This window comes from Quercus lobata, chromosome 7 (assembly GCF_001633185.2).
Source record: "Quercus lobata isolate SW786 chromosome 7, ValleyOak3.0 Primary Assembly, whole genome shotgun sequence".
NCBI lineage: Eukaryota > Viridiplantae > Streptophyta > Magnoliopsida > Fagales > Fagaceae > Quercus > Quercus lobata.
Window position 1 is genome coordinate 45,076,229 of NC_044910.1, and position 8,970 is coordinate 45,085,198.

General features: G+C 32.8%; 1 protein-coding gene across 1 annotated transcript; it reads right to left on the reverse strand.

Annotated features, from left to right (window-relative positions):
- Positions 1–1,354: 1,354 nt before the first annotated feature.
- LOC115953570 lies at positions 1,355–2,705 on the reverse strand. The gene is made up of 3 exons (XM_031071301.1): positions 2,393–2,705; positions 2,104–2,276; positions 1,355–1,725 (listed from the first exon to the last, which is right to left on the reverse strand). Exons 1-3 carry the CDS (start codon positions 2,463–2,465, stop codon positions 1,705–1,707), a joined length of 267 nt encoding a protein of 88 aa, XP_030927161.1. The 5' UTR covers positions 2,466–2,705; the 3' UTR covers positions 1,355–1,704.
- Between the last annotated feature and the right edge of the window lie 6,265 nt (positions 2,706–8,970).

Below are 8,970 nucleotides of genomic sequence, written 5' to 3' on the forward strand. Positions count from 1 at the left end.
CTTCCAACCCTTTACGTGAAAATTCCTAAAATCATCATTGTGTATTATTTAAACAAATCACATAATTCAATGTTAAATAAATCATGTGGCTAAAAATAAATGTTGATAGTTTTATAAATCGTCACACAATATGTTGGAGGAATTTTCTTACTTATCAATTTAGAGATAGACACTGTCCTAATGTACGTCCTAACTCCTAAAAATATGATATTATATATATTTAAGTCGAAACTCGTACTAAAGATCTTGTTCACAACACATCATCATATTTGGACATGAATTGTTTAATAGTCGATCCTAGATTAGAGCTTAAGCTAAATTCGATTGTTAAATTAACGAACATAAACAAATTCTTTCCGAATTGAGTTCAAATTTTTCGTATACAACTCAGTCGACTTACTACCCTACCTTCACATTCAATTTGTATATATCAATAAAGTTAAAAAATTTTAAAATAACAATTACATTCAATTCAATCTTAACTCTTTCCCCCAAAAAAAAACATGTTAATAAATTTATCTATCAATCATAGAAACATACATTAATTATTTGGAGGGGAATCAGCTTCGCTGGCGCAAGTCTTTTGGTCCCATCCGCGGCTGCCTAATCAACACCAGTAGTTGTATGTTACTATCATGAATAAACATTGTAAAGCCTACTGTCCCATTTACATCTGTCACAAATGCAGATAGCCCTGGTTATACGCTTGTTTACTGAATGAATTGACATTTTAAAAGCTAACATTTTCCAATGTTTCTGATGCGAAGCAAATGAATGCAGAAGAAGAACACGTAGAACACTTCCGTGTTGCAATTCATTGAATAGTTGTACCAAAAATCAAATATATTTGAAGATATTAGAACAATATATAGTATAGCCAAGGCCAAACTTATTTTTTGTGCAACTCAAGTCTTATTCTTGTATGGTAAGCTTATTAACCACAGCTAGTGCATGATTAATCTAGGATTTAGCCTGTTATATATCTTTATATTATGTTCAATATTGTTCATTGTAACATAAGATTTATACTATACTCATACATCAATCAAAGATGTAACTTTTAAGGATTTCTTACGTGTACGTAAGTTATTAAACTGAATCACATAGTTCTTGTGCGATTTTGTGTTACTCTATTTTATACTTCCACTTTCGCATTTATTTTAACATATTTAACAAACTGCATATGTGTTAAACAGTTTGATCCTTTATTTGTTAAGATAATTACAATATAGCTACATTGGTAATGTATCTCAATTAAAAAAAAAAAAAAAATAACTGTTTTTTTCTATATAATCGAAAAGAATAAGATTGACTTAATAATGATAGAAATGAAGTTTTTCTATATAATCGAAAGTAAGGGAATAATGCTAACTATAGATCTTGCAACTTACATTGTCTTTTTTTTTTGGTTGATTAATTACATTGATATACAATACAAATTATGGCTATTAAGCTAATTCTTCTTAAAGCCAGAACTACATAATAGTAGTTACAATTATCAAACTCCAAATAAAGATCATCACATGGTTTCTCAAAAATAAAATAAAGATCACACAACCCTCATTTAAACAAATTGCTATATAGGTAAAGCATAACAGAAGATTGCCATATATTACATTCCAAGCTCATTCTCAACTGAATGTAAGAGAGAAACTGAGCTGTTTTCAATTTGACCAAAACTAAAACAACCTCCCTCACAACTTATTATCCTTGAATTTTATTGACCTGCAACAAAGAAACAATATCATAAGAAATGGTGAAAGTAATTTAAAAGCTACTAATTATTTACGACCTCCAAGATCCACAGAACTAGTGAAATTGTGTGAATTAGTCACTGACAAAAGCTGTACATTGAGCCTCTCTAGAACCCTACCCTCAACATGATCCACATGAAATTTTTTGTATAAATTTTTTCCAACTAATTATACACAAGTTTGTGTAAAAAATTCACGTTTTCATGTATTTTGGTTGCCAAACATTGATAAGTCAGAATTAGTGTTGTGCCACAAGAGAAAACCTCCATTATTGCTCATGTATCACTACATCGAGCTCATTCTTTAATGATAAAAACCAAAAGAGAAATTATGCATCATGTGGACTTACTTTTCTTCCTAGACTACCGCCCTTTAAGCCCTTAGATTTGGGAGCTGCCACAGCAGTTTCTCGATGAGTCAAAGGCTTAACGTGATGATGATCAGGCGGAGGAGTTGATGAGTGGGTCTCTGGACCCCTATAATCGATTTGGTACACCTCCAAATCCAACCGATCCGATTCCCCTATCATAAACCAATATCAAATCATTATGTCACATAATTCTTTTCAATCTTTGTTGTACTATGCAAGTATTCAAGAAAAAACATGTTGAGAGAGAGAGAGAGAGAGAGATGCTAACCTCTTGATAAATAGGGCACAGTGAAAAGGAGGAAGAGAAAAAAGATAGTGGTGGTGCTAGACTTGAGCTCCATGGCATGCCAAAACTGAGTTCGTCAAAGGCTAAATCTCAGTCATTCATACATGTATATATATAGAAGGAATGAGAGGGATAATTTATGTCATAAAATTCATGAAGTGTTCATGAAATAAGCAAAAGGGCAGGTGAGGTGAGGTGAGGTATTTTTCAGCTTTTGGCAAGTGAAACCGTCGCCATCCACACAACAATAAGTTGCAGGGAACCGATGTGGAAATGTTGGATTGGAATATTTATGTTAGTGTAACCATGTATATGTAACTTATACCTAAACTTTTTAGCTTTTAGCTTTTTTGATTATGTGTTATTCTCTTGCTCCGGACAGCTCCATGTGTATATAATTGAATTGTCCTTTAGAGGGATGTCCCATTTAGCTCACTTGGCTGGATTTCAATTTACTTACACCTACTCTCTTTTATTTTGTTTCTTTTTTCTTTTTCTTTTTTTGGTCTAGAATTGATTTGGAAATTTCAAAAATAAATTATGGAATTCATGTCTACCCACTTCATAGCACAAGACAATGGGGAGGTTGTGCCTGTTATATCTTGCAGGGAAGAGAGAGAGAGAGAAAAAAAGAAGAAATTACTACTAGAGTCCTAGACACACACCCTTTTTTTATTGTAAAAAATGTGCATAATCATTAATCCTCTAGGTCTTGCATACAGGCATACAGCATGTTATTCAAAGTCACTGTGCAAGTCCAATCTAGGAGAAATTATACAGTTTTCTGGTGGATCACTTCACTTATCCACCATTTTATTAAAAGACTCTCATTTGTTTAAAATTATTGAGTCAGTAATCAGTTTTTGTTTCAAAAAAATTTCTAACTCAACAATTTTAAACAAGTGTAATTTTTTTAGTAGAATGGTGGACCATGTCACTTGTCCACCATATGAACCTTATATCCAGACCCCTTGAGTAATGTTAAAGGTCAAAAATGTAAGCTGTCAAGCTTTTCGGAAGTTTGCCAATTTTGAAAACCCCAGATAGATCTATGGACTTCCCAGAAGGGGAGATAACACAAATAATAATTAACATTTTGAGGCTCCACAGAACATATTGTGCCTTGAATGCTAGAACTGCTATCAATTTTACTACAATAAAAACTTATAAATGACGGGACAATAAATGAGATTGGTCCATCTTCAACATAATAATCAATAAGTGTGCAAACTTTTTTTTTTCTTTTTTCTTTTTGAGAAGATGATTAATAACGTATTAGTTTACAAGAAAATTTGTAGTATTCCTCATATCACAAATTATGTCGGCCATATGTCTTTCTTTTTCTTTTTTTTTTCTTTTGTTAGAAAATCGGCCATATGTCTTGATAGCCATACAGCGAGCCTGGCATTTTATTGCCAAAGTATTACGCTTTAAGTCTAGTTGTTTGAGTTAACAAATTCTTTCAGTGCCAAATCTGTTGGCAAGCTTAATTTAATTACACTGCATCCTCAATGATTTTGGAGTGAACAATGCCTAGCATAGTCCAAATGCATATTCTATTAGGGAAAAGTTAACAAATGCTCTGAAGGCATTAGTTTAGTGAAAAAAAATACAAAAACAAAACAAAACAAAAAGACAAAAAATAAAAAAACAACTAATTTTTTTACTGTCTTTATATTTTTTATAAAATTTATATTAAAACTTTCCAAAAATTGTCAATTAACAAATACTCTAAAGACACCCATTAACCGAACTCATTCTATTATAACAAATGTTATTTGTGGTCAATAGCCTAATAGCTTAATTAGTTGGCCCATTTTAGTATTTTCAAATTTCAAAGAAGCATCATGTGTTCAAATCTCCCCTCTTAAATTATTAATGTATAAAAAAAGTCATTTGTGAAATTTGCACAATATGATGCTCTGTTTGTTTCGATAAAATATCTTATATAAAAATAATTTTTCTGTGTTTTCTTGTATTTAGTAGTATAAAAAATAAGTCAAATGAAAATTATCTTCAATTAACAAATAATGTATGACTTAACTAAATAAAGGAAGTTAAAAAATTATTTTTTAACTCATCTAAAATTGTTATCAATCGTAATAAAAAAAATTTATAAAAGATATTTTTTTTAAATAACTTATTTTCTAAAAAAACATTTAAGTTAATAAAAGCTAAATATAGTTTATGACACACATGTAAAATCAATCATGAAATGGCTCACGCACTCATAAATGACACGGTCATGCATCTTATCAGCCAGATAAATTGTCAGCAACTCTGCATCACAGAACACTATTCCCCAACATTAAGAGTGGTCACAACTCACATGTGAAGGTCCAATCATTTTCATGGGATTTATTAGGGGTTCTATATATGTTCAAGATGCAATGCGATCATTAATTGAATATGGATATTTTTGAAGATGGGTATCTCTGGTAGTAATTTCCAAAGATATTGCAAGATTGCTATGTAGCTTGAGTGAGGCTTAGTGAGTTCAATATTATAGAGCTTTAGAGGTCAAGATTGCCAACAAATTTGAACGTGGATTGCACTACACTTGCTCACACTGAGCAAACAAGGCCATGTATAAGTGAGATACTTGATAGGGTGACATCTACGATACCAAAATTACATATTATCATTTGATTGAAGTACTACTAGGTTACAATATTATTTGATTGAAAATTGTTAATATATAAACGTAAGAACAAGAAATAATTTACTATTTGTTGACTAAAATGTTTAAACCCATTGCCGATATGATATTGGTGATGTATGAAAACTACATGCCCATATGCATGTTACCATTCATGGGTGTCCTGTTGGGTCCAACATCAACAGCTGTCGTAGCTGGACTGGAATGGGGTCTTTCTAGAGTTTATGATCAGCAGATTGCCATTTGCCAGTATGACTGGGACACTGACAACAAAGCCTCAAATCTTTTCAATTCCTGCAGTAAAATCGCAGACGGCGGCTTCAAGTGCTCATACTACTTTTAAGTGTGTGTGTGTGTGTTATAATCATTTGCTTTTCGTAAATCTGATCACATTCATTATAGTGTTAGAATTTTCATATTTCTACTGTGTTCTGTTGGCATTTGGGCCCGTAGGAAGGTCCAAATTGGCGCTCATGTGGGCAGTCTATTGCATTAGGGTTTTTTGATGTGCACATATATAAGAGCACATAATCCCCAATTGACTAAAGAAAAACATCTTCCATAAAAAAATAAATAAAACATACATTTTTACAGATTTAATCATTCAAAGATATAAACATAAAAATCAAACAAGCATATTAGAACCCTAAACACTAAACTAACATAAAGAAAATAAAACAAACATCAATATAAACAAATAAACATGAAACAAAACAAACAACTATACTAAACTAACATTAACTCAATAAACATGTCAATCTTAAGAGGAATCATGGGAGAATGTGAAAGTTCAAAAACATGTACAAAAACACCTTTGAACGTTTAGACCCCCAAATAACAACTTAATCAATTCAAGCAATATGTCAAACAACTAGTGTGCGGAAACTTAACATATGCTATCAAACGAAATTGATTAAATACTATCTAAGCCATAACAAATTAATATCCACAGCAGATAAATAAAAAGGCAAAGATAGAGAGGAAGGAAGATGCAAACACAAAGACAACACGCGATGTATTATCGAAGAGGAAACCGAAGCCCTCGGCGAAAAACCTCTCCGCCGCCCTCCAAGCGGTAATCAATCCACTAGAAAATATAGTTGGGATACAAGGACAGCAATAGACCCTCCAAGCCTAATCTACCCAGTGCACCTAAGCCCTCCAAGTTTCTTGCTCCAACGAGGTTACGCCGAACCTTTTTCTTTTCTAACTTCCCGGATTCCGCTACTAGACCGTAGCATCAACCAATGAAGATTGGTTCCTTCCTAACTGCTTCCCAGAAATCCAAACAGCAGTCTCACAATGATGATGATGGTGAGAACCTGGTTTGGTATAAAGCCTCTCAAGGATTTGACAATGGAGAGGAAGAGAGTTGAGGAATTTGAAGAGTCTCTAAGGTATAGATTGTGTGTGAATCAATCTAGTTTTTCTCTAGGGTTTCTCTCTCAAAATTCTCTCTGGAAGCTCTCTTTCAATCGTGGGTAATAGGGGTATTTATACTGGAGTGGAGAGGAATGTGAAACGTCAGGTTTTTACAAAACAGGGGTGGCTCGCGGCTTGACCTCGCGGCTTTACTAAGTCGCGAGATCCAGTCGCGAGATAACCGTATGGCCAGTTGTCTTGTTTTGTCCTGTAGTGCTCCAGCTAGCATGACTGTTCATCTTCCAGCATGCTTGGCACGTGTGCAGCTTCTGGCGGCTTGCAGCCGCGAGTCACCCGCGAGTCCCAGCCGCGACACTCTGTTTTCTTGCACACTCTTGAGCAAACTTCACTCTATCTCACTCACTACCCTTACATCAAACCCACCTAAATACAGGGTTACTAAATGCTGAATTACAAGCAAATTTGGCACGGAATAAAGCCAATAAGATGGTTGAATAAATTCAACCTTACAGAATGAACTAAAGAAACAAAAGAGAACAAAAATAAAATATACTAAGCCACGGTCAGATCAATAAACAAACAAAGATCATAAATTCAAATAAAATAAGTAAGAACACTTAATACAGTATTAAGCAAAGAATGATGTGAATCCTATGTAGCAAAGTGGAAAATCATGGAAAAGAGACTCACCTTGCTTTAGAATCACAAATTTGAGATTGTTTAACCGACCCCTCAATGCCTACAACACAAAAATTAGATGAAGAAGACAAAAATAATCAAAGAACACCACAATTGTTAGTAATCACAACTCAAGAACAAAAAGTTTTGAAAAAGGTTTTGAGAAATCAATTTAGAAAAATAGTTTCTGCCTTAAAACTAACTAAAGAGAGGTTTTTAATTATGTAAAAAATGTGCTAAGGTGTTGTTCTAGGAGAAATTATAGAGTCCTATGGTGGACTACATCACTTGTCCACCATTCCATTAAAAAACTTCCACTTGTTTAAAATTGCTGAGTCAGTAATTAATTTTTGTTTAAAAAAATTTTCTAACTAACAATTTTAAACAAGTGGAAGTTTTTTAGTGGAATGGTAGACCACATCACTTATCTACCATGTGGATCTTATAATTTCTCCTGCTCTAGGGTTTTGAAAAGAGAAAATAGGGTTTTAGAGAAGATGAAAGCAAAAAAATAACTTTCTCTAGTTAGGGTTTTAATTGGAGACATAAGATGAGTATTTATAAGTTAAAATTAGGGTTTTTAGGGCTTTTTAATGATCTTTGGAAGTTTTCAAGGGTTTATAGGCCGGCCCACATCAAAGCATGAGGTTTTGGACCCTTAAAATGAAGTTTTAAAACCCAAAAAATCGGATTGCCCAGTTTGCCCAATTTCAAATGGTCATAACTTACTCAATATAAGTATAAATTAGGCAAAATTTGTATTCGAATTGAAACCCAAGATGTCTACTTTCCAATGAAATAAACCTTACTCAACAATTCTTTGTGGATAAAATTTTATGGACAAAATAGTGAGCAAAGGTCATTTTCCAGTATCGATTTCAAAACGATTTGAACACTTTTGATTTGTGATTACTTTCAAACTATTGTAAACTCTTTAATTATCCTTGATTGACATATGTCAAACTCATCATTGGGACAAAGGACCAAAATTTATTAACAAGGTACAAAATGAGTTGTGTACAGGTAGCATCTCCTTTTTTTTAAGTTCCTTCAAACATGTTCTTTGAATTCTTTAAAGATTTCAATAGAGTAATAGTAGTTTCTCCCCAAAAAAAAAAAAATTTAGAGTAACAGTAAATCTTCAAATTTTCCTTGAATTCTTCAAAGGAAGTGACAGGTGGGGCTTCCTTTGAGTAAGTTACTATTGAGAAAGTCATGAATCGACAAAAATGATCGGCATTGACCTTTGTGGCTTTCTTCAATAGATCTTAAAGGATTCTGGTGTGCTTTGCAAATGAGCCAGGCTCTTTCTATTTATAGAGGGAATAGATGGCCTTGGGATTAAGTTAGTATAAGTATAAAACTCTTACTTGCTTAATTTTCATGCACATATGTTGATAAGGTTGTGCAATGCAAGATGGATAAGAATTGGAATCAGAAAATTGAATTAAGTGGCTGAATTTTTAGCTTTGAACATGTCGTAGTATTTTGAGATGATTTTAGTGCGGTTTTAAATATAACTCAAAAATCTATAATTTTGACAGAAATGTTGGCTTCCAAATTCGCAGATTCTATGTCGAATCACCTCACAATGTGAACCTAAATTTTGAAAATGATTTTCTACAATTTTGAATAATATAAGTTTTTGAGTTCCATCCAACTTTGGGGCCTAAAATTTAGCCATTTTAGGATTAGATGAAGCTAGTGGATATTTTGGAAGTGACTTATTTTAATTTAAACACTTATCTATAAGGGTTTTAACTAAAACACTAAAATTAAGACTATTTATCCATTAGAATTAGCAATCTTATGTATGATAGTGCATCCCTGTTCTAAACCT